Below are 23,820 nucleotides of genomic sequence, written 5' to 3' on the forward strand. Positions count from 1 at the left end.
AAATGTACGTCGATACTCTCCCCTCCCAAATTGGTTTAAACTTCACGTTGTGGTCATTTTCGTCTCCTTCATGCGACGAACTCGATGATGTACTGCTGCACATCCGCTTTACCAGGGTTCTGGAATGCGTGGATGTGCCTCTCCTCACCAGTAACCTCAACACACCGGAACTCGTACGATCTGAACGGCGTCACGGGCCCCGATGGCTGCAGCGCCTCATCCAGTGCGCGGGTCTCGCAGGCCACGCGGTTGAAAAACACGTACGGGTGCAAGTGTTGATGCAGCTCACAGCTCGCCCCCGACGGCACGCGGAAGTCCCAGAGGTTCACGTGCCGGTTCGAGAGCAGCAGGCGGGTGCCGACACTCCCAGACACGTTGCTCTGGCGAGGGGCCGTGCGGGCTGGCCCTTCCGGCTGCTTGAACACCGTGACTGCCACGAAGCCGCCGTGGCCGTGCTGTGGCTGCTGCAAGACCTTAGACCAGCAGTCAGTGGTGTCCATGTCGGCGCTGCCATCGATCCAGAGACGCAACCTGGCAAGCTGGTCAGGGCTGGGCGCAACCGCGAGCGGCAGCAGGAGGCGTCCTGCTGGTCGAAGCGTTGCGCCAAGTTGATGCAACATGTGGCGATCCTCGAGCAGCAGATCGTGGGCGTTGTGGCTGTCGCCGAGAGAACGAGATCTCAGCAGCCACATGGCGAAGCGAGGCGCTTGGAAGAGCTCTCGCGGTCGCAGCAGCCCTCCAGGAACCATGGAGGTCGTTTTGGAAGTTATTTTTCGCTTTATTTTAATTGGCTTGAATATTTTGGGCCAATAGGAGTGGCCGTAAAACGATCACTTAAATCCTACACATGTACACATCTTGACTGTAGCCATGTGGTGATTATTTTGCGTGCTTTCGCTGCGAGGTATACCGAGCAAAGCAGAGCTGCTACCTATTCGATAGGCCTGCCGCACGTTAGACTCCAACTTAGAGGCGTGCGGGGCGTGTCAGTTGGCCTGGAACGGCACAGCTTTCTCTATGAAAGCCAGTGGTCGCGTGCCACTCGTGGAGGTGGCCGAGTGATGCGAGGGGGCAAGTGCCTGGTCGATTGTCGACACACGGCCTTTCCACTGATGTATGTCTGGTAATCCAACTTCGCCAAAGCGAGATAGCGGATACAGTTGTATGCCTTACTTGGACCGGGACGCTTCAGTTGCGTCGGGCCTCTTCAATCGTGTGGTGCGGTAGCGCTGGAGAGTGCATTTGCCACGCAAAGTTTGCGTGTGTGGATCTCTATGTAGCTCGCCGGCGAGGCTATCGGTGCCAAGACAAGAGAGCAATACATTAGCAGACGCACCAAGCAAATGACGGCGTTATTGGCGTCCTGTTTAGGGGATCGAACATTGACGACGGTACTGTGCAGCATCACATTCGATTGCTTAGACGAAACTAGTCAATCGCGTGACTGTAGAAATGACCTGGAGCTTACCATGCTGTGTTACAAAGGTGATCGCACGTGCAACAGGAGCAGTGGATACCGTTTGTGGTGTGTCCGGTGAACTCTTCTCCTTCTGGCGCTAGTGTAATGCGACTTAGTGGGGCCGAGGATCGCTTTATTGATCATCTGCAGAATCGACAGGAAACGAGACGAGTCGAGCACCACGTGGTGAGCAATTTTGTAAAGGATTGACAACGCTTCAATGGATAGACACCTACTTGATCGATACGCGGCGATTTGGGGCGTGCCTACTGCGAGCTTTGACCGCAATCTGATCCCTATGGCCCCCGTGTCAAGTCGCTTCAACTCGGGTGAGTCAGGTGGTTTGGAGAGCTGCACCGAGATGGTGTGAAGGGGTAAGCAATGCTTACCCGATGCTAACCTAAGCATCGTCTTCGAGCTCTGCTCTATCCAAGAGCTGTGGTACGCAAGGGGGGAAAGCTGGGCGCCATTTCACTAGCAGCCACGTATTGTTTTCAAAAGGCGCAAATGTTGCGGCCACACATGAATTGTGGATGCTCCTCTAGCGGACTGAATCCGTCGTTGCGGCGTCTTTGCCAGGTGGCTCTAGAGTTATGCAGATGTTCCCGTCCTCGAGTCTTCTCGAGGACGAGAGCTTACTATAGTATCAAAGCTTTCGCAAATGGCGCGCTGGAAAAAGCGCTGTTGGATGTGTCGGGAATTTTCTACTTGCTTTTTGAGGAGCGTTGTGTGCTGTAGTGGGGCAAGCACGCAGCCCCAACGCAACAACGTGTATATTGCCAGCGCGGGCTGTGGTCCACGTTTGCGCCGAGCTATCTTGGGTGTTATGCACGAGCTTATTTCTGCTGAGCCCCGCAAGACCCTGAGATTTGGCATCCTCAACATTGAAAGCAGTGCAGTGCATCGCACTGGTAAAATGGAGGTAGGCTTACCGCACTCACGACCTCGGTATTCCAGCGATATTTTTGAACGACGCCGTTAATGCCCCCAATTACACGGAGATTGTGCTGTTAGGCGAAGTTGGTATTATTATACACGACCACAATAGCTCCTTCTATCCATGAAAGTCTCTCGTTGCGCTACCGGTCTCTGCCAACGCCAGGTGATTCACCCTGGCTGCAATTGCGTGCGGCAATCATGCGAACAGCTGCACGTCAGTTTGCAATTCTCCCCGCCGACCATCTGCCTAGCCAGCGAAAAGCCGACGGCAGCAGACTCGCTTCGCCCAGCCACTGCACCTCTAAGCGCTCGCCTTCACTGCTCCGCATTCAGCAGAGCTCAGTTCCATTTCCTCTTCCTTCGACTCACTCCCGATAATGATGGCAACCACCAACAGTGCGAACAGCAACACCACCCCCGCCGGCTCGACCCAGTACAGCCAGCTCCCTCGAAGTGTAAGCGGCTCAAAGCGCGAGGCTGAACCGGTTAGCGCGGCCACCAACGGCGAACCCGCGGCCAAGCGCCCGTACTACGGCAAGTGCCAGTACAAAACCGGCAAGTGCTTCAACGAGCGCACTCTCAAGCGCAATGGCGACGCACACTCGCTGTGCGAGGAGCACCGCATCAAGCAGAACTTGATCCAGCGTCGCAGCGACCGCAAGTACCAAACAGTGCACGCCATTCGTCGTCGCGAGCGCTCGCAGCGACGCGCTGTGCTCAAGAAGCAGGTCTCGATGGCTGTGGCTCAACAGCTCTTTTACGAGCACCAGCAGCAAAAGACGCTCGGTATCCCTCTTCCACAGCACCACCCTCTGCACCTGCTAACAGCCAATACCAACGGTAGCGCAGCCGCTGCGCCAGGAGCACCCGGCATCGTTGGTCTGGCTCCGCCTATCCAAGTGCCGCAGCCTCCGTCGGCATTCATTCTGGACGGTCAAAACAGCATGGCGTCGTCGTTGGTGCTGTCGTTCCAGCCCCAAAGCGGTCGTGCAGACTCGTCTAGCTCTTCGAGCCAGAAAAGTCGAACTGTGACTACGGCGAATGCAGGCGTCAAGGACGAATCGACCCCTACCGGCATTGACAACTTTACCCCTGACTCGTTTTTGAGCATCCCCATGTCGTCGGGTGCCCACAGCATGCCTGCACTCCGTGAAGACGAGATCGACGACTCCAGTAGCATCGGAGAAAACTTCGGCTACATGCCGATCGTCTCGTGCTCGGGTGACAAGGAGACTTGGAGTGACGACGACATCGAGTTTCTGCAGACCATTTTGCTGGCTTAAGCGAAACCCTCCACCCTACCGAGTAGTTCGATTGTCGCTATATTCATTTTATAAGAGCGCCATAGGAAGACTCTTTATCTTTTGTATGCAGATAAATACAAAACCGAGTAACACTGAAAATAACCTTGTCACCTTGCACATCAGCTTCATCCAAGCTTGACTGTACTCAGCCCGCCCATATTCGTCTTCGCAGCTGTTTTGTCGCCAGCGTTTGTTCGCTCGGACTCTCACTTCCTTCTCGTTGGTTTTCTGCTAAAGCTGTCCATGGTACCGCCTCAGCATTCGGTTCGATAGCTTGACCCTAGCGCTGTGTGTAATATCCATCAAAAGTAATATGTGTGCATACGTGTCTTTTGAGAGCTCTGTCCTACGAGTGATGCGGACTTCGAGCCCATTAGGTAAGGGCGCAAATACCAAATGCTGCTAGTGATCAAATGCTCGCATACTGCGCGTGCTGACGATATGCAAGTGGATTTAGGTCCCACTGAACGCCCGCATCGAATGTGACTAGCGCGTTCGTTTGGGGTCGAGTGATCAGCGACCTATCGAACTAGAACGAGTATTACCCAGTCGACTACCATCGCCGACCACATCCTCTCGTCGTCTCGCCACAGTATCAACAAGTGGCCATGATCGCGCACCACCACGCCAGGTTTTCAGTCGGGCGAGGACCATGCTTCGTCAATTCATTCGTATGCAGTCGGTTATTCGACGGTCGATTTGGTGCCACCCCACGGGGTCAGGCACTGAGGCGCTGATCGTTTGTCGACGACCAAACAGACGTAGTTCGAGTTAGTACGCATGATAGCCTGGAGTTATCTGGCCGTCTCCAGCGCCTGACCTGGCAGTCAACACACTGGGTACGACAGCCCATGCAAAGCGGGCTGCTACCTCGGCGGCGGACAGTAAGCGGGAATGTTCAGCGAGCACCTTTACCAGCGCGCAGCAGCGAGTGCGGGTTCAAAGCACCGTTGTCGTTAGTTGAGACCTCGTGCACGCATTAAGCGCTGTCCGAGCACCGGCCCTCGGTGCAGGACATAATTACATTATGGAGGTGGTAACTTCAACAAAGATAGAGGTTTAGAGGTAGACCATCGGAAACTTCAAGTTTGACTCATTTCAAGGGTGAGCGGCGCGAGTGTTAACGCAGACAGACAGAAGGATGGCATTCACCCCTAAGCGACGGGATTACATGTTGGGCTATGTTCGTGGCTCGTTGCGGGTCTTGTCGCGGACGCTGCCTTGGATGGGAGCAGTTGGGGGAGACAGCGGAGCATCGCTCCCTGCGCGGCGTTTCGGTCGAGGCCCTGAGTTTGCGAGGGCGATTGCTGCGACTGCAATGCCGTGCGACCAGCGGTGATCTCGGGTCCCCGCCCAAAAGCGCATACGCATCGCTTGACCAGCAAATCAGGCCGTTTCGCTGGTTGTCAAGCCGGTGAGCGAAGGTAATGCACGCGTCACACCAACCTGCCCGTCGAAGCAAGTATTCCGGCTTCGAAACTCGTTGGCGCTGTCGACGAATGCATCGAAGTCCTCGCCAGCACAGGCTTCTCGCGAACGTAAGCTGCTCCGTTCGACCTGAAGCGCGATGCGCGAATGCAGTCTCACCATTTCGGTGTACCAACCCGCGCACTCGATCTTTCGGCCCGGGTTAAGCTGATGACTGGCCGCCAAAGAGCCGAGCCAACGATCCCAGCGGAGTCCAGCCATCGCAGCTTGACGACCGAGTCTTGCATGGTGAGCCCCGTAATGTGGCCCTGCCTTCCCGAAAAATTCCTCGGCCGGCTGTCGAGCCGGCTCAGACGGGCGAGCATCGATTTTGAGAGGTCGTGACAGCAGGAACAGTACCGGCTTTGACAGTCAACTTCAACTTTTGATCAGGTCTCGCAATCCCGACACTAAGGCGCGAAATGATGAGCGCGGGCCCAACTGCGGACGAGCGCAGGATGGCTTCGCGCGGAGACCTGGACACCAGTAACTGCGCTCAGCCCATCGCGCCCGCTTGGCGGCGCTGCCGCCGCCTCCAACGCGCCGCCATACATCCTGCGCGAAATGGCCACCACGCGAGTGGGTTCTTCGTAGGATAGTTGGTTGGGGCAAACCGACTATATGGGCGCGGTGTCCACAACGCTCGACGGTCAGGCGCGTCGACGTAGTGCTGGCTTTGATACGCAGCAAGCGCGGCCGCGCAGGGATCGCGCGAGGAGCGACGGAGCCTTTCGTCGAGAGCTAGGATCCTGCTCCTCCTTCATCGCCACGGACGGGATGCTCACCCGCCTCCCGTCTACAGACTCCGCTGCACGCCAAGGTCCGACGGTAGTCTCATTCTCCTATTTGCTCGCCAGGCAATACCTGCACCACTAAAACCCGCTCCGCCAGCATGGTCCTCTGCGCGCAGTACACCAATTACCGCCAGCTGCACAGCCTCAAGCTCACCGCCACCATCCTGACCCACTTGGCTACACACACGCCTCCGGCCATCCCCGGACGACACAATACCAAACCTGCACGACTGCCTGGTATCCGTTCGCTATTCACCACCACCACCGCTACCAGCGACGACGTCAACCCCTCGCTGCCTGCAACCGCCGCAATACTGCCACCGTTGCAGTGTGCCGTCGGGCTCATCAACCTCGGCACCCCCATCACCGAGCAATCGCCCGTTGCCAGCCCCGCAAAGGCAACGATTGGCTCGCCCACCAGCCCTGGCATGACTCCATCCAGCCACAGCGCCACCTTTCAGGAGCCATCGACCATCAGCCCGAAGACTCGCCGACCTCTGTCCCTGCACGACTTGTTATCCGCCGAGGCACCCGCCGCGCCACCCACACGACGCAGCAAGAACCCCCACCATCGCCGCCAATGCGGCATCGCCGACTGCCACAAGTACGCGCTCACCGGCGGGTTCTGTATCCGCCACGGCGGTGGCAAGCGCTGCAACTTTGAGGGCTGCCAGACGGTCGCACAGAGTGGCGGGAGATGCAAGGCCCACGGCGGCGGCAGCAAGTGCAAGGTGGCTGGCTGCGGCAGCGTGGCTCGGCGCAAGGGTTTTTGCATGACCCACGGCGGCCGCCAGCAGTGCAAGGTCGACGGCTGCAGCAAGTGCGCGCACGGCGGCGGCTTCTGCATCTCGCACGGCGGCGGCAAGCGCTGCTCCTCCAAGGCGTGCAACAAGAGCGCTCAAGCCGGCGGCTTCTGCTACAGCCACGGCGGCGGCAAGCGCTGCGCCGCGCCCGAGTGCTTCCAGGCCGCGCGCAAGGGCGGGCTCTGCATCCGCCACCGCAAGGCCGCGGGCCTGAAGCTTTTTGTTTGACACTCGGCGTTGAAGTGACGTCAGGATGGTGCAATCAATCAAAAACGCCAAAGCACCAACACTCACGCGTATTATATCTCGCAGTCCAGTAGTTAATATAAAACGATACATATCACCTTTCCACCCGTATCGACTACTGCTTCTGCAAGGTGCGTTCTACGAATCCCGTTCAGCCAATCACGTCGCGCTTCTCCCACAACCGCCTCCCCGCACTGCACTGTATTTCCACTTTAGCAGACGACCGATCGTCCGCCCCCCCCCTCCCTCCGAGCCGCCGCCTGCCGAGAGAAGAAGCCAACGCGCGCGTGTGGCTGTCTTAGCTCGTCCCTGACTCTGACCGCCGCCCCCGCCGCTTCTCCGCCCGCTCGCGTCGCCTCCCGACCGAGCTAGACTCTGCACCCTTCGCTCGTCCGACTTTCTTTCGTTCGCGAGCGTTCACAACATGAGCGCCGCCTCAGCCGTCTCTACTACTCGCCGCCGTCCCTTCGTGGGATCGCGGTTCAAGGCCATGACGCCGATGACGCACCAGTCGCGGCGTCTTCTTCTCGGCGCTTAGGCGCCGGGAACCCGCCTCCAGTCGCGCTCTCGGCGCCGTGGGAGGCCGCAGACTCGCCCCTCGACTGGGACGAGAATGACGGTCTCTCGCTGCTGCCGCAGAGCGGGCTGGGGGCGGTAGCTGCTTGTCAGGACGCGAGTCTTGATAAGCTCAGAGAGAGGAGGAACAGTGTGGAGCAGCAGAAAGGGGAGGGGAAGCAGGAGAAGGAAAGCGTGGAGCAAGTGCAAGACTCGCTCAATGTGGACGAGCTCAGCGAGTTGTTCTCGTGCGTGGAGCAGGAGGAGACGTCCGGCGTGGACTACAGTGTGTTCATCGAAGACGAGGATGCCATCAACGTGGAGGAAATCAGTCAGATGTTCTCGTGGCTGGAAGACGGCAAGGCCTGCAGCGTCGACGACCGCCTGCAGGTGACGACGGCGTCGCCCGTGGACGTCGTCGACACCGAGGAGCTGGAGCTGGAGGCGATCAATACGCCAAAGTCGCTCGCCGTTTTCGGCGAATTTGACGACGACGTCGCGACTAGCCCAGAACAGGAAGAATCGGACGCCGAGAATGTGGCGATGTTGTCGGAGATTATTTCCGCGACGCTGGAGGACAAGGTGGAAGACTCGTACACGGTCGCCGACTGCGAGGACGCCAAGAATGTAGATTTGATGGCGGACCTGTTCACCTCGCTAGAGGCGAGCAACGTCTCCAGTCAAGAAGAAGTGGCAGACAGAGTGGCGGCAACCCGCGACTGGATTGACGCGCTGGAGGTGGACAACGTGTCGTCGTTATTCACGGAGCTGGAGCAGGCAGAGAAGGTGGAGGCGAAGATGCAGACGAAGACGCAAACGGCGGCGCCCGCCCCTGTCAAGGTGGACTCGCGAGTCTTCGTGCCCAAGTTCTCGGTGCGAATCGACGGCCAGCGGTCCGGGCGGCGGCCAGCAGTCGGCCCCAACAGCGACCTGCTCGTGGGTCCGCCGGGCGTCCTGCTGGCTGGGCCCCCGCCGCCGTCCCGCGAGGAGCGCGTCGGCCGCTGGAAGTCTAAGCGGAAGACGCGCTCGTTCGCGACCAAGCAGCCCGACCCGTCGATCTCCGATACGCGACGCGCCAGCGCCGCCAAGCGCCAGCGCGTCAAGGGCCGCTTCGTCAGCGACTCGCGCACTTTCGTCTCCATCACCGCGCTCCAGCAGTGATCCGACCTGACCCCCTCCCTCTTTACCAAATGCATCAACGTTCCATTACGCTGCGTGTCTCCTCATGTTCTCTTCTCGTTTGCACTGCGAGCCGATCTCCAAGTGTCGCAGGCGCGCCTTCATCTCCTCGTTCAGCATGTTGCGTCCCACCTCCACGTCGCGGCCGCCTTGCAACATCCTGGACGGATAGTAAGTATGGTTTCACAGCACAAGGCGGGGCGACCACGACAGTTGTCGACGACTGCCTCCCAGAGTCCGATGCGTTGCTGCCAAGGCCACCTTCAAGGCTTTAACTTTAGGAAATCAGAAACGAGTGGTTCTTTTTCGCGCCTCCAGCCAATCGCAGCTGGCCAGCTCAATACCCACCAGTAGAAAACCCGCGGATATGGCAAGCACGTCCAGCAAGTACTCGATTTCACAGTGCATCTTACATTGTAAATACACCGGAGCAAGTACTACGGGGTATGAAAGGTTCAGATATATCATGTTTGCACGACCTGCAGTACCGCAGATTCAACTGGTCCGACCTTCACGCCATTCCTGAAATTCGCCAAGAAATGTGGAGTTACATGGCGTCGGCGCTGGGCGTCGCGAGTGCCAGCGAAGCCCCGCAGGACGCGCCCTCCCCGCCCAGCAATCAGGACGGCGACGTAGAGCGTGCGTGCTTCCGGTTGCGCAGCCGCGGCTGGCTGGACAGAGAAAATGAGCTGTACCTGTCGGTGCCCAAGAGCGCCACGGCGCGCTGCAACGTCATATTCTTCCCCGGAGACGTCCAGGACTTCAAGGCTGCCATGTACGTGGCAGCGTGCTGTCCCCGTGCAGCTAGAACATATTCTTATTGGGAAAATGATCTATTTTGCGCTAGGCTGGCCGGACCTTTTGCAGACTACAGCGACTACGCCTACGAGGCGGTGGCTGAGCTGCTGAGCGACAAGTTCGGAGACACGTGCAATGTGTGGGTGGTGAGACCCAGCCGCTTCAAGCACGGAGCCTACAGCAGCTTTGACAATTTCGTCACGACTAATGAATACGGAGCTGCTACAAAGTGTGCGTCGTTGGCAGACAAGACCGTCTGCTTCAAGGTTGAGAAAGCATTAACTCACTTTGTCAATCCTGTCTTCTTACGCAGATGACCCGACCGTGTACGCTACCAAGCACTTGGCGTCGCTGATGCAGAATACGCAGGCGACACTGAGACGGCAAGGAGGTTGGTACTGTCGTATTTTTTCTAGTCTGCTTTGAAGTGGTTGTGGCTGGAACTAACTAGTTGTTTTCAAAGTAAACGTGTCGACCGCGCTTCCAATGCACCTCCTAGGGTTTAGTAAAGGAGGAATTGTGCTCAACCAGCTTGTGACGGAGCTCGTGCGGTACTCATTCAACACGAAGCGGTCGAATAGTGGTCAAATACGGCAGGGATCCGCGTTTGCAAGCACGCGCCAATTCTTCTCTGCTGTAAGTTTTTTCCTACTGTTAGTGGGGGCGGGGGGGCTGCGCTGAAAAATGGTTCCTCAAATGTGTTTTTGCTGTGGGCAGATAAACTCGATCCATTGGCTCGACTCCGGTAACGGCTCACTGGAAGGCGCTATGCCCACGGAGGAGCTGGCTTTGTCGGTTCTGTCGCGATATGAGTAAGCCACTTAGCTATTGCAACTGAATATTTCTAGCACTGACTGCTCTTGCGTCTTGTTGCGATAGACAACTTCGGCTGTTCGTTCACGTGACACCATACCAATACGAGTCTAGGATGCGGTCGTGGATAAAGACTGAAGTGGATGGCTTCGTGAGCAAGATGGATCTACTTGGCGCTGATATTCAACTTATTATGTACGTACAGGATGTGATGGATGTTGCGCGGCGACACAATGATCTAACTGGACGTGTGTTTTGCGTTTCAGCTATTTCGAGGGCGATGAGGGCTCGTTAGCATCTCACTTCCACGTTTTGCAAGACTTTGAGGCCTGCCGTTCGTTCAAAGCGAAATGGGAGGGAGTCACGAACTCCCCCGAGCATGCTGTACAGTCTATTCGGATTCAGGTTTGCAAATAAAGCAAATTATTGCGTAACAGGTAATCGTCCCATTGCTGAATTTGACAACATTCGAGCGAGCCCAGTTCTTTGGATCCGAAGCCGTAACAAGGAAGGCTAGCTTTTTGTCAACACCCTCGATCGAACCTCGTGCGAAAAAGAAAAGGAAGCTGTAGCCGATGTTGCGCGGTGCTCGCTATGCAACACATTTCGTTCTGTATTGCTCTTTTCCATTCAAACAGAATACACTATACTTCCTGATGAACCTTCGTTTGGTCCGGACGGAAGACGTATCACTGACAGCATCTCCTTCAATTCCTAATTCTTGCCCTTCTTGTTGCGCTTCTGGGTGGTGGTCGTAGTCTTGCCGGAAGAAGTTGCCTTCTTCGTTGGGCCGTTCAGAGGAGCGTTCAAGCTCGCATTGGCGCTAGTCGTCTTCTTCACGCCCTTACGCTTGGTCTTTGAGCAGCGCTTGCGCGATCCGCAGCACATACCGCACGTCAGCACACACACCATCGCCGTGAACAGCCACCACACCAGACGCAGTGCCAAGCGGATCTGGAACAGAACCAGCGGCACCGCCAAAATAATCAGCACGCCATCAACCACCTTCTGCGCATGGGTAGCCACGTGCTCGTTCTGCTCCAGCAGCGTGATCGCCTCAACGCGCGCCAACTTGGCGCGGCGCAGAGCTTCCTGCGAGTAGGCTACGACCTGCTCCTTGGCCTTGGCCGCTTCCTTCTGCACGATCGGCAGATACTTCTCCAGGTGCGGGTTCACCGCTTTGTGGACATCTGCCACGATAGGGTCCACTGTCTTGCGCACATCCACGAGAATCGGGTCTAGGGTGGCAGCCAGGTTGTCCTTGTAAAACTTGCTGCTAGTGGCACACGCCGTCTTCTTGGCGTCTTCAATCTTGCCCTGCACATGCTCCAGTGCGCCCGACTGCTCGTCCAGCTTCTGCTGGGCCGCAGCGAGCGCCTGCTCCGCCAGCACCAGCGCGTCATCGTAGTACGACGACAGCAGCGAGGCCATCGTGAGCTCCACCGACGTGGTCTCGCTCAGCTCCTTGCTGAGCGCGCGGTTCTTCTTCTCCAGCGCCTGTAGACTCTTGTCCAGCGCCGAGGAGCGCTTGCTTTCGTCCGCCAGCTTGGCCAGCGCCGCCTTGAGCTCGGCCTGCGTCTCCGTCACAGCGGAGCGTTCCTGGACCAGATCCTGCTCCAGCTTGGCGACGTCGCCGTCGCGGGAGTCGGCGCGCTTGGTCTCAGCGTTCAGCTTGTCCAGCGCGGCCTTGAGCTCGGCCTGCGTCTTGTCTACGGCCTCCTTCTGGCTGCCGACGTCCTTCTCCAGCGCCTCCACGTCCTTCGTGAGCGCCGCGATCTCGCCCTGCAGCTTGAGCACGATGGCTTCGTGCTCCTGGGCCACGTCGGCCAGCAGCCGCGTCTTGTCGGCGGCCTGCGAGTCCACCTGCAGCTGCAGCGCGGCGTTCGACTGCCGCAGCTCGCCGACCTTGGACTCGAGCGCGGCGACGGCGGCCGGTGCTAGGCACTCGGCAGCCTCTGGCTCGGCGTCCTTGGCGCACACAGACACGGCCAGCGCCGCGGCGAGCAGCGTCCAGCGGGTTACGCGCATTGCGGGCGGAGGACAGCAGTGGATCGGCTTGGGGGGAACTGATGAAATGAGATGTGAGCTCTTAGATTGATCTGGTCTGTCTGCATACAAAGTGGAAGTGAATAGGAACGAGGGACATTGATTGGGCAAGTGGAGGGTCTGATTTGCCCAATCAAAGCAGAGAACGGTGGACGACACGTCACTGGTATTCGTCGGTATGCGATCTACTCGATCTGCCCATTGCGGAAACCTTCCGTTGCAGCAAAGTGGTGTATGTGTAATATGCATGTGGGTTAAGTGCTGGCGGTGCAGCGATGGCGATCGAAGCGGGGCAATCGATCACTGCACTGGCGCCGGCTTTTCCAGCTGTTGCGCTTCAACTTGAAGGTGAATTTCGCCGCTCGTGAGGGGCATCACCTCCGCACCTTGCCCACTGTACAGTAGGAGAGCATGTTAGACATAATTCATTGCGTTCGCCGTACATTGCTATGGGGACTGACCTGACGGGTGACGAGTGCGGTGCAGGGTTAGTCTCTTTGAGCGTCGCCAGGGACTCGATGAATGCTGTTGGCGTCATCAAGGCTGTCGCTCCCAAAAGAACATCTCGCTTCTCTTCAGAACGAACCTCGTAAATACTGCGAAGCTGCAAACAGTTTGCCACGTTCGGATACAATATAAACGTTAATAATGGGCGAACCATATCTGAAAGACAGAACAGTACTACCTCAGAGTAGGTAGCGCCACCGCATACGAATACGATCATCTTTTCGCCTGTAAACGCTTTGCTTTCCTAAAATTGAGTGGACTCAAGCAGGACGTCAGTGTTTTCGCTCGAAATTCACGCAAGGTGAGAATATACGTACGGGTGCAGCTTCCTGAGACCCTCCTTTTCCTGTAATTTTTCTACGACATCGTGGTTAGTTATCAGCAGAAGTACACAGGCAAACAACTATACATACTTTCTCAGAGACACTGGTCCAACCTTCTTGTCATCAGCTGTCGGGCTCTGGGGTGGAGGCGTAATAATGTACGGGTATTCTGTCTCGCTAAGCGTGCGTTTCAACGCGCTAGTCACGATTGCCTTGATCTTAGGGTCATAGCGTGCGTTCGAATACTCCACAGCTTCGGCTTTTTTTGTCGCTAACTTGAGTTCTTCGCTCGAGAGAAGTGAGTTTCCATTTTGCTTGTAGAGCGTGGCGCCAGCCACCAACAGCATATTCTCGAGAATAGTTTCGTGTTTTTTCGAGAGCATCGCAGACTGCATCACCTTGCTACGCTCGGCTTCCTTCATAGAATCTTGTGTGAGTGCAAACACAGCTGCGACTCGGAACCGATCTTTCTCCGTCAGTTTGGGGTCTTTAAACAGGTCCTCAAGCTGCTTCGCAATAGTAGCGTGCTTCAGCTTTTTCCCTGATGCTTCAACCCCCGTGGCCAGGGTTTGTTCAATATTGGAAGCATCCAGGAGAGCCGTCGAGGTGAAGATATCCATAGCTTTTCCTGCCAAGAACAAGTGCTGTGACAGCTTCCCCAACATCTCTCTGTACTCTGGGAGCTCACGGAGACCTGCTGCCATAGCGTGAAGATCGGTGCTTTTACCCCGACCCAATGAAGTGCCAGCATTCGAAGCTGACAGTGCATTCATCCGCTTGCCAATCTCCGTACTGACTTGAGCAATGTGCGTGTGCCGGAATTCTACCCACTGCTTGTCATTTTCATTCAAGAACGCCGTCTTCGTCGTCGTCCCTGCATTCGTTTCCGCCTCGTACGAGATTTGGTCGTCCTTCACTTCCAGTAAATCGTACGTCATGGCCTGAAATGTGCTCTCGTGCATCAGCGGCGTGACCATATCCTGTCCGCGGTCAATAAACAATAGTGTGCCCCTCTTCGGCGCGTACGAAAATGCCGAGTTTTGTGCCAAGTAATCGTTCATCTTGTTCTGGAACATCTGCGCCAGCGTCTCCATGCGTACATGCCCGGCCTGGTACCTCACATAAGGGTACTCCTCCATCGTCGCACACACAGATACCAACTTGTTGCTAATCAGCTGCATCAGTTTCTCACTTTCGCTCTTCTTCACGGCTGGAGAGTACAGCGTATGGAAGGCTTCAGGCATGCCGAAGGAAAAGGCGCACTTTTCCAGCGCTAAAAAATCCACGTTGACCTCCTGCAGAGCCTTGAGTCTCTGGAGCAAGGCTGGAGGAGCGCTCTTCAGCTCGGTGAGAGCGTCTTCGCCCGCGTGGTGCAGGAAATACAGGTACACGTCGTTGTATTTGGGCTTGGCGGCGTCCGCAAAGTCCCTCGCCAGTCGCCGCACGTTGGCGGTGGTGGGGGCGATGAAGTAGACGGCGTTCATCTCTGGGAAGGGCTGGCGCTCGAGCTCCATCCGCTCCAGCAGCGACACGCCGCAGTCCGTGAGCTCGCTCATCCGCGCCACCTGCGTGAGCGCGCGCGTGGCCTCGTCGTCCACGACCATGATGACCCAGCCGCGCGTGAGCTGCGTCACGTGCTTCACCATCTGGAGCAGCACCTTGTCCTGCACCACCTTGCGCAAATCCACATCGTGCTGCGTGGCCACGGACGTCGACAGCGGAGCAGCAGCAGCGCTCATGCTTGCGGTCGGTTGCGGAATGCGGAGTGATGGTGCGTCGCTTCAACTTGTACACAACCTTTACATCAACTTCACGTGGTGTACACAAAGCGTAACCGGGTTACGTACAGGTGGTTTTGGCGGGAAATGAAGCGCTGCTGGCGGATTGCCATTCCCACACCGAGCAGGAAGAGCGCAACGGGAAGGATACACTAGTGCGCCATGCAGAACGTTAGCCGGCGACGCGAGCAGGGCCCTCGCCAGGGCCTGTCGATGCTGTCGCTGTACAATGAGGCGCCGCTGGTGGAGGTGTCGCTGGAGCAGTTCGAGGGGTTCGCCATCGACCGGCTGCACGTGCTCAAGGCCGTGGAGAACTACCGCCTGCGCAGCGTGCAGATGAAGGACCGCGAGGGGCGCCTGGAGAAGACGCTGAACAAGCACATGCCGCTGCGCTCAGCCGCGCCCGTGCGCTCGGGTCAGGCGGAGAACGACGCGACCAAGGACGTGCTGTCGCACTTCTTCCTGCGCATGGCCTTCTGCCAGACAGAGGAGCTGCGGCGCTGGTTCCTGACGCAGGAGAGCACGCTGTTCCGGTGAGACGGTGGGAAGAGGGGCACGCAGGTTACGATGGCGCATATTAATGCAGTTGGGGTTCTGTGACGCAGCTATCGACTGGACAAGCTCACGAGGGACGAGAAGATCCTCTTCATGAAGCAGAACGGGCTATCGTACGACGAGGCAAGAAGAGGAGATACACTGCAATTGTAATTAGGGGAGGATCTAAACTTTTATTGGGTGGTGCGGTGACAGGCAACCCTGAAGGAAATTGAAGCGAGGCAGAGCAAGTTGAAAGCGGTGCGAGACGCCAATGACCCTAAGGTTCGCGGTCTCCCGCTGCCGGCGTACTTCAAGGTGCCATTTACAGAGGCGCTTGACCTGGTGGCTACTCGACGAGTGTATATTGAGGCCGGCACAGCCTACGTACCGTTCGAACACGTGGTGTCCATTCTGTTTGCTGCCTTCCGCGCCAATGTAGGTAACTTGTTGTGGAGATGGTGTTTGCAGCTGGGTTGTTAACATTGATTTGATCATTGCAGCTATCGAAGGAATTGTCGGGTGCTTTCCGCAAGTACAACCGCTCGATAATTAGCAAAGACGACCGCCTCGCACCTGTGCTGTCGAACCTAGCCAAGCACCACATTGACGCCGACTACTCGGCGACGCCTGTGCCCGGATCGGAGAATGCTATTAGACCGGACATGATCGATGGCCTCGCAACAACTTCCATGCCACTCTGCATGCGTTCGCTACACAAGGGGCTCAAGCTGAATCACCACCTTAAGTTCGCAGGGCGCCAGCAATACGGCCTGTTCCTGAAGGGTATTGGTCTTCAGCTCGACGATGCTATCGCGTACTGGAAGCAGGAATTCTGCAAGAAGATGTCCGTGGATGATTTCAACAAGAAGTACGCGTACAACATCCGTCACAACTATGGTAAGGAGGGTAAGCGCAAAGACTATGCGCCCTCGAACTGCATGCGCATCATCACAGGCGACCCGCCCAAGAACGGCGAGTATCACGGATGCCCGTTTCGGCACTACGAGCAGGAACACCTTCGCAAAGCTCTCCAGGGCGTGCCGGAAGGTGACAAGCAGGAGATTTTGTCGCTCGCAGAGAACCACCACTACCAGATTGCCTGCAAAAAGTACTTTGAAGCTACCCATCCCGGTAGTGATCCCGACGTGCTCATCAACCACCCGAATGGATATTTCGAAGAGAGCCGCAAGTACTATGCCGCAAAAGAGAAAGGTGTCACGGTCACCGCTAGCTAGAGCGATCTTCAGACGCGCCAAGAGGAGATTCAGACAAGAGGAAATCCGCATGCATTTTAAACTCAAATGTACACGTTTGCTGTCATTTGCTTGTTGTGCCAATACTCACGGGCAATTCTTCTCTTCATTTGAGCGCAGATACTTGTTTAGGTATTCTTACCGATGCCGCCGTTGCTCAGTCCACATCCACCACTTCGCGCATGTACTTCCGAATAGCCATGTCAGCAAAAATGCGGAACATGACCTAAGTAGCAGAGGTGTTGCGTGAGCAATCGGTTCAAGCAAAAAATCCGATGCGATCCACCTACCAGGCGAACAAGGCGGCGGTCTGAGCGAAAGCTCTGCACGTTGTTCTCGCTCTTGGTTTGCTCAGCTTCAGCCTCAGTCTTCTCGTTGGGGTTACGGGCTACATTTACGTTGACCATACGCAACAACGGTATTAGCAGGCTCGTCGAAAGCTTCGTGTGCACAACTATAAACGTACTTGTTCGAACAGGAAGCAGCTTAGGCCCGCCTAGGATTTTCAACATTTCAAAGAAGTTGATGTCACCAGCTTCCATCGAAATGTACTGTGGGTCGAGCACAAAGCTCTCCCGTTGGTGCTTCACCCAAAACGCCAAGGTATCAGGCTGTCAGCACACTCACTGGCACAACACAATGACTTTCACGCACCACCAGATTTTTCTCGAAGAAGAGCTCAGCCGCAACTCGGCCGTCCGTGTACCCGGTGTCCTGAAAATGGCGGATTTGCTCCAGGATTGCACAGAGCAGCTGTAGGCCATACCATTCACAGGTGTGTTAGCCAAAACAAATTCGACACGCATTTTTGACATAGGTGACGTACGATTTCGTAGGACCCCTTGACTTTCGTGTGGACGCGGAAGTAACTAAGCACCTCTTCGTCCGGCAGCTGGAAGATCCTGTCGACACCAGTGCTTTCGTCAGAGCAATATCATCAATTCAAGGACCACAGTCTAACGTCACCTCGCTTTCGAATTTTCTCCGAGGCGTGACCACCAAGCCATGAATCCCTTCATGTGCTCGTTCACGAAATCCTTGTACTTGTTCATGTCGGCCTTCATCGCCATTCGCAGCCGAGCACGCTCCGTCAGAATCTCCTCGTGGATGAACATTGGCCACGGGGAAAATTGCTCCTTCTTCTCGTCGTCAGTCTCTGCAAGCATCACCACCATTCCCTTAGTTCAACACTTCTTTGACTGTCCCCTCAACAGCACCTACCCCAATCCGAGCACTTGCTGGCGAAGTCAGCCATGTTCATGATGGTGTGCGTCACACCGCAGCAGCTGCAGCCACCCTGCAATTGCAGTCCAGCCGCATAATAGTCATTCAGTACAATGGCATGACGACTACCAGGCATCCTAGTCGCCGTACCTGGTTGACGTACTCGAACATGGTTCGGTCGACGACCCACGTGTCTTCGTACTTCCTCATGGTTTATTAATTCCTCTCCTTGGCGTCTTGCTTCTCCCGCGGCAGAATGGCGAATGAATGGGATGATGGGGCATGGGAAGCCTCCATCTAAAGTTCCACAGCGGACAGCCCCACTTACTCGAACTATAACGGTCACACTTCAACTCCATCACTAAAGAGAGTAACATAATTTACCTCGCTACAATGACTACACGTCAATTTCGGCGTGAGGCAGACAAACGAAAAGCTACACGAAGAACTGCGCGTCCATCATGACGCCGCCTCCCGCCCGAGAGCTCGCTCCAGGCAAGGAACCTCCGGTTAAATCCGCCCCGCCCACTGAAGATGTCCACGCACTGCCGCAGCCAGGCTCTCAGAGCGACGACATTGATCACGACGGAGATCTGCGCCGTCAAGTGGGTCGACTGGTGGTTGACACACAGCAGACCATCGACTCGCACCTGACGCTCTTCCGCATGGGGCTCCTGGTGACGGTAGCGGCTTCGATCGCCGCCACCGTGAAGTTCAGCGGCCTGCTGCACAAAGTCCGCGGCGTTGACGAGCTCCCGTTGTGGCACTTCGCGCGGCGCAAGAAGCTGCGCGTGCGGATGATTCGCCAATCGCGACAGGACCCGAGCGTCTTCTACGTGTACCACACGCCATTCCTGCGCCGCACAGTGCTGCGCGATGAGTTACCGCCGAGCTTGATGGTCGGAGGTGGTGCTGAGAAGAAGGAGAAGGAGCTACTGGCTGTCAGACCCTTCGGGGTGGTGGTAGACGAGAGCTCCGAGGAGTGGGTCTGGTCCAACTTTGTGTCTTCGCATCGGTACATGACTATTCAGCTGTTACAACGGTGAGTTCAAGGTTGTAAGCAGACCGACTGTAGTGAGATTAATGACAGGGTGTGGCGCTGTGATGCGACAGGATTAACGTGGAAGGTAGTGACAGCGTGGCGACGTGCAACATCGCTTTGGGGAGGGTGCGTCGCGGAGTTCTGTTGATGTGGTTAAAAATGTTGGCTGAGTACATGTGATGCTTCTCCGCTGTAGCCGCCTTTTGGTGGTGATTTTGCTCAGGAATTGGTGTCCCATGGCTACGCTGAGTGCATCCCAGAGAATCTCGAGAACTATGACAACGGGTCGTAAGTGGTATTTAACTGTCGTTGCTACTGAAATTGGATTTAAGCATGACATGGTTTACACGTTTTTGCAGTGACGCCGGCATCTCAACCCTTGTGCAGCGTCTAAGAAAACTCGAAACTGCTCAAAAGCACGCAAAAGTTATGCAGTACGGAATTTGGAAAGACTGGCAAGAAGAAAAACTATCCGACCGCGTGTTATCAGCAGGCAAGCGCGCCACCTCAAAAGGCTTCAAGAAACTCGTCGACAGTTTTCGTCATTGAAGCTCTTCCGGTAGCTTAATTGATAACATATTTCCTAGACATCACGAAACCCTTCTCTCTCCATATTGTGCTCTGTTTGTCGTCGCTCCTGCATAACTTTATTGGAGGGGGGCTTAACGGTAATTAAGCACGTGGATGGTAATGTAGCAAGGATTGCAACAGATTTATTGCGCCTAATGCAAAGGCGATTTGCATAGCCAAGCATACACGATTGACGCTGCGTAATCGTTTACATGTAGTGAAGGAAGACACTCGACAAAAATGGTCGGTGGATAGAATCTCGTTTGAGGCTGGGATGCGCTCGACGCGAGCAAACCGCCAGAAGCATGTATGCACTCTGCTGGTTGGCATCCCATCCAAAGATTATGACGCTCAGTGTCTGGACCTCGTACATACCAATGGCACAATAACACTGAACATTCTAGAATTGCTGCTGGACCACACAGTAATTCGTGGTGTTTTGCTGTTGATAACTATCTATTTTGTTGCTGCAGCGAATGCTACCTTGGCAACAATGGCAGCAAGATCCGACAACACACCGTTGGCGTGTTTACGAATTGGATTTAAGAGCAGTGATTCCGACGAGAGGGTTTTAAGAACGGCTCGCGACGATGAGGAAGAAAGGGGGTTTACGACCTCGAACTTTGAGAAGGCGAAAAGCTTGTTTTCGTCATCCAAATTATCACAGGAATCGCTTCAGCGCTGGGCCAAGCTCGGTAAAACGCCAGACAAAGTGTTCTTGCGGTTAAAGCTCGACAAAGCAGGCGTCAAGCTTCTGGATAAACCGAATTTTCTCGTTTGGGTCAAGTACGTTGACGATTTCAATGCACAGAATTCCGCCGGAATGACAGCATCGATGGTGTCGATATTGACGACGCGCTATGGAGACGATGGCTTAGCAAAAATTCTTGTTGCGGCGAAGGCTGCCCCCGATACAAAAGACATCGCAACTAAATTGCTGGCCGAACAAAGCCAACGCTGGCTAAGCGGCGGCAAATCCGCCGATGCTGTTTTTGCACTTCTTGGGCTTGATAGCGGAGTTAAAAAGCTTCTTGAAAGCAAGGTCTTGAGCGTATGGATCGACTACATGAAGCTGTTTAATAGTGCGAACCCCGACGAGAAAGCGTCTGTGATCACTACGTTTACGAAGGCCTATGGAGACCTGCGCCTGGCGAAAATGCTCGACGCAGCAGCGACGGTCTCAACGACGGCTCGGATTGCTAAACGAGTGCAAACTGAGCAGATCCAGCGGTGGATTGGTGATAAGAGATCCCCAGATGATATTTTTTTGCTGCTTAAGCTGCAAGACGCTGGCAACAAACCTCTTGAAAATCCCTTGCTGAACACTTGGGAACGGTTCCTCATAGCTTTCAACTTGCATCATCCCGACCAGAAAACAACTGCGATCTCGACACTGACCAACCACTACGGAGACAAAAAACTGGCCAAGGTATTTATCGTTGCGAGTAAAGTTCCCAGCACGAAGAAAGTGGCCAAGCAGTTGCAAACTGTCCAGTTGGGTGAGTGGCTACGTGCCAAAATGGACCCGGAGCACGTACGAAAGATGTTGACTCGCAAGGCTGGCAAAGCTGAGAAGGATCTATCCAAGCTGTATGACCAGGAATATCGCAGGGTCTACCCAAGCACGTCGTGAACATCGTCGACAGGAAATACGGTGAATAAAGAGCAGACCAAACTAAGAAACAACCAATTATTCATTGAACTCAGTGTCTTCAGCCTGCTTTTCAACCGTAGCAGCGGATGGGAACGTCGCAGCCCTTGTCGGCGCACTGTCCTCCATTCTCCAAGTACTTCTGGTGGTAGTCCTCGGCGTCCCAGAACCGCTGGGCCTCCATGATCTCCGTGACGATGGGCTTGGTCAGCGTCTTCTGGTGCTCCTCCTTGGAGGCCAGCGCGGCCTTGCGCTGCTCCTCGCTGTGGTAGTAGATGCCCGAGCGGTATTGGGTGCCCTTGTCGTTCTTCTGGCGGTTGAGCGTCGTGGGGTCGTGGATGGACCAGAATTTCTGCAGCAGCGCGTCGTACGAGACTTGGCTCTCATCGAACACGATCTTGATGGCCTCTGCGTGGTTCGTGCGGCCCGAGCACACCTGCCGGTACGTGGGCGCGTCCACGGTGCCCTGCGTGTAGCCCACGGCGGTCTCCAGCACGCCCGGGACGCGGTCGAAGGCGAGTTGCACGCCCCAGAAGCAGCCGGCGGCGAAGGTGGCCACGCTCTGCTTGGCGCCACTGGTGTTGTTATTGTCGAGCTGGTTGTCGGCCATGGCGAAGACGCGGGACGAGTGCAAGAAGCGGCGCGCGAGGCTTGGGCGGCTGATGCGGAAGTGAGGAGCTGCGCAACGAATGAACATCTTTTGGTGTGGGACGCGAGAGGAAGGAGCTATGCCGTGAGGTTTTATTCGCGACGAGCCAATCAGAGGAGATGAAGATTCCAGAAACGAGGTTTTGTTAAACGGACAAGTTGAAGTGGGTCCATGATTTGTTTTTCTTCGACGTTTTCTTCAGTCTGGTATGAACTAAACCGTGCTCAAGCACGGGGAAATTCTGGATTTTATCATGAAGTGAGTTCTGTTTCTAAGCTACACAGCCTCATGTTTGTGTCAGTGCCTCTTGTGTTGGCGTGAAGTGTTGTAGAAAATCCAGTGTGTGTTGTATTTCATGGAACGACTCACACTGGATATCCTACAATACTTCACGCCAACAAGAGTTCTTTGATCACAATACACGTAACTTGCCTCCTCCCCGCTCATATTACGCGAAAGTTAGCGCTAAATGACTACAAGCAACACGCAACTGGATAATATACAGTGTAAAACCTAGCAAGTTCGTACCGATACATTAATCTTTTTTCACCTTGTAAGTTCTTCAGGCATACGTGTTTATATAGTGATGATGCACCTGAAGTTGCCGATGACACTGTTTCAAACGATCTTCATCGGATTAGATATTTTACTAATTTGCATTGGTAGCTTGATAACGCACCGGTTGATGAGCAAAGCAAAAAAGGGAGTGGTCATGTGCAATGCTCCACAATTGCCAAGTTAAGTAAACAAATCTCGAAAGGTCCTAGTCGGACTACACGTACCGTTCATCATGGCCTAGTTGAGCGCCATGAACAATTCGTATTCTCGAACGAACTTATACAAGCGAACATTCAAAACTGTCCATCGAGCATCTGCGTCCCGGCGACAATTGTACTTCGAAGTATGATACAAATTGTATCTGTTTGACATCGCGATTACCAAAAAATTGTCTTGACATCATGGGTAAATACTAAACTTTGCACAATACCCACCTTATCCGTGGCCCGAGCCAGCGAAAGTGATCTACCCGCGATGTCTTCGCCGGGTATCGGTTGCTTGATCGATGCGGACAGTACGCATGTAGCACGCATATATCTCCGAAGCCTTATTGACAACCTAATGAGGTTTGTTTAATCAGTAGAGACGACCAGCCCCATCAAAACAAATAAAAGCACAAACACTTGACACGGATCAAAAGCAGCTAATCAGTTTTCTTCAAGCCTTAGGCGCCGCACTGAACATCGGTGCCCTTGTCCGAGCAATTGCCGCCCTTCTCCAGATACTTCTGGTGGGCCTCCTCGGCGTCCCAGAAGTGTTTGGCCTCCTCGATTTCCGTGACAATAGGCTTGTCCAGAGTTTTCTGGTGCTCCTCTTTGGAAACCAACGCAGCCTTGTACTGCTCCTCGTTCTGGTAGTAGATCCCCGAGCGATACTGCGTTCCGACGTCGTCCTCTTGGCGGTTGAGCGACGTCGGGTCGTGGATGGCCCAGAACACCTTGAGCAGGTCGTCGTAGGAGACTTGGCTCTCGTCAAACGTGATTTTGATGGACTCCGCGTGGTTCGTGCGGCCCGTGACGACGGTGCGGTACGTCGGGTGGTCGGTTTTGCCCTGCGCGTAGCCCACCGAGGTCTCGATCACGCCTGGCACGCGGTCGAAGGCGCGCTGCACAGCCCAGAAGCAGCCGGCGGCGAAGGTGGCGACGCTGTACTTGGCGGTGTCCGCGGTCATTGTCACGAGGCGAAGGAGAGAATTGGTGCGCAACGAGAGGAGAATAATGCCGAATGAGCTCAAGGTGACGTCGGCGTCGGGTATCAGCAAACACAGGGAGGTCCAATGAGAGCAGTGCAGACTGCCGGGTCAGGGTTCTCGGGCGATTTGTGAA

At 55.3% G+C, this 23,820-nt stretch overlaps 12 protein-coding genes across 14 annotated transcripts; 6 read left to right on the forward strand and 6 right to left on the reverse strand.

Annotated features, from left to right (window-relative positions):
* Positions 1-68: 68 nt before the first annotated feature.
* Positions 69-749, reverse strand: IUM83_16638 (uncharacterized protein; the record flags this gene model as incomplete). Its single annotated transcript, XM_067941535.1, has 1 exon — positions 69-749. The coding sequence occupies one exon, from the start codon at positions 747-749 to the stop codon at positions 69-71; it is 681 nt and encodes a 226-aa protein (XP_067783846.1).
* Positions 750-2,775: 2,026 nt separating this feature from the next.
* Positions 2,776-3,681, forward strand: IUM83_16639 (uncharacterized protein; the record flags this gene model as incomplete). The annotated part of the gene is made up of 1 exon (XM_067941536.1): positions 2,776-3,681. The coding sequence occupies one exon, from the start codon at positions 2,776-2,778 to the stop codon at positions 3,679-3,681; it is 906 nt and encodes a 301-aa protein (XP_067783865.1).
* Positions 3,682-6,061: 2,380 nt separating this feature from the next.
* Positions 6,062-6,994, forward strand: IUM83_16640 (uncharacterized protein; the record flags this gene model as incomplete). Its single annotated transcript, XM_067941537.1, has 1 exon — positions 6,062-6,994. One exon carries the CDS (start codon positions 6,062-6,064, stop codon positions 6,992-6,994), a length of 933 nt encoding a protein of 310 aa, XP_067783855.1.
* Positions 6,995-7,387: 393 nt separating this feature from the next.
* On the forward strand, positions 7,388-8,728 carry IUM83_16641 (Zinc finger protein CONSTANS-LIKE 9-like; the record flags this gene model as incomplete). The annotated part of the gene is made up of 1 exon (XM_067941538.1): positions 7,388-8,728. The coding sequence occupies one exon, from the start codon at positions 7,388-7,390 to the stop codon at positions 8,726-8,728; it is 1,341 nt and encodes a 446-aa protein (XP_067783806.1).
* Positions 8,729-9,285: 557 nt separating this feature from the next.
* Positions 9,286-10,774, forward strand: IUM83_16642 (Conserved developmentally regulated protein; the record flags this gene model as incomplete). Its single annotated transcript, XM_067941539.1, has 7 exons — positions 9,286-9,521; positions 9,594-9,775; positions 9,858-9,935; positions 10,008-10,180; positions 10,262-10,356; positions 10,424-10,552; positions 10,624-10,774. The coding sequence occupies 7 exons, from the start codon at positions 9,286-9,288 to the stop codon at positions 10,772-10,774; spliced, it is 1,044 nt and encodes a 347-aa protein (XP_067783861.1).
* Positions 10,775-11,071: 297 nt separating this feature from the next.
* Positions 11,072-12,385, reverse strand: IUM83_16643 (transport protein sec1 protein; the record flags this gene model as incomplete). The annotated part of the gene is made up of 1 exon (XM_067941540.1): positions 11,072-12,385. One exon carries the CDS (start codon positions 12,383-12,385, stop codon positions 11,072-11,074), a length of 1,314 nt encoding a protein of 437 aa, XP_067783860.1.
* A 318-nt stretch (positions 12,386-12,703) lies between these two features.
* Positions 12,704-14,972, reverse strand: IUM83_16644 (Syntaxin-binding protein; the record flags this gene model as incomplete). Its single annotated transcript, XM_067941541.1, has 5 exons — positions 12,704-12,797; positions 12,865-13,007; positions 13,089-13,154; positions 13,228-13,267; positions 13,324-14,972. 5 exons carry the CDS (start codon positions 14,970-14,972, stop codon positions 12,704-12,706), a joined length of 1,992 nt encoding a protein of 663 aa, XP_067783808.1.
* A 201-nt stretch (positions 14,973-15,173) lies between these two features.
* IUM83_16645 (DNA primase) lies at positions 15,174-16,783 on the forward strand (the record flags this gene model as incomplete). The annotated part of the gene is made up of 4 exons (XM_067941542.1): positions 15,174-15,544; positions 15,617-15,689; positions 15,762-15,983; positions 16,049-16,783. The coding sequence occupies 4 exons, from the start codon at positions 15,174-15,176 to the stop codon at positions 16,781-16,783; spliced, it is 1,401 nt and encodes a 466-aa protein (XP_067783807.1).
* Positions 16,784-16,958: 175 nt separating this feature from the next.
* On the reverse strand, positions 16,959-18,235 carry IUM83_16646 (uncharacterized protein; the record flags this gene model as incomplete). Of its 3 annotated transcripts, none has more annotated exons than XM_067941543.1 (8): positions 16,959-17,027; positions 17,092-17,189; positions 17,268-17,385; positions 17,456-17,554; positions 17,628-17,703; positions 17,768-17,957; positions 18,023-18,087; positions 18,189-18,235. In XM_067941543.1, the coding sequence occupies 8 exons, from the start codon at positions 18,233-18,235 to the stop codon at positions 16,959-16,961; spliced, it is 762 nt and encodes a 253-aa protein (XP_067783896.1). The 3 variants fall into 3 exon arrangements, with proteins under 3 accessions (XP_067783896.1, XP_067783895.1, XP_067783897.1); XM_067941544.1 differs by having other exon boundaries at positions 17,459-17,554; positions 18,023-18,098; positions 18,176-18,235; XM_067941545.1 differs by having other exon boundaries at positions 18,023-18,098; positions 18,176-18,235.
* Positions 18,236-18,486: 251 nt separating this feature from the next.
* IUM83_16647 (Staphylococcal nuclease (SNase-like), OB-fold) lies at positions 18,487-19,616 on the forward strand (the record flags this gene model as incomplete). Its single annotated transcript, XM_067941546.1, has 4 exons — positions 18,487-19,067; positions 19,139-19,193; positions 19,264-19,355; positions 19,427-19,616. The coding sequence occupies 4 exons, from the start codon at positions 18,487-18,489 to the stop codon at positions 19,614-19,616; spliced, it is 918 nt and encodes a 305-aa protein (XP_067783894.1).
* Positions 19,617-21,361: 1,745 nt separating this feature from the next.
* IUM83_16648 (peptide-methionine (S)-S-oxide reductase) lies at positions 21,362-21,985 on the reverse strand (the record flags this gene model as incomplete). The annotated part of the gene is made up of 1 exon (XM_067941547.1): positions 21,362-21,985. One exon carries the CDS (start codon positions 21,983-21,985, stop codon positions 21,362-21,364), a length of 624 nt encoding a protein of 207 aa, XP_067783805.1.
* Positions 21,986-23,159: 1,174 nt separating this feature from the next.
* On the reverse strand, positions 23,160-23,666 carry IUM83_16649 (Peptide-methionine (S)-S-oxide reductase; the record flags this gene model as incomplete). The annotated part of the gene is made up of 1 exon (XM_067941548.1): positions 23,160-23,666. The coding sequence occupies one exon, from the start codon at positions 23,664-23,666 to the stop codon at positions 23,160-23,162; it is 507 nt and encodes a 168-aa protein (XP_067783804.1).
* Positions 23,667-23,820: the final 154 nt, after the last annotated feature.

The sequence above is a fragment of the Phytophthora cinnamomi genome (genome assembly GCF_018691715.1).
Source record: "Phytophthora cinnamomi strain GKB4 chromosome Unknown Contig95, whole genome shotgun sequence".
In the NCBI taxonomy this organism is placed as follows: domain Eukaryota; phylum Oomycota; class Peronosporomycetes; order Peronosporales; family Peronosporaceae; genus Phytophthora; species Phytophthora cinnamomi.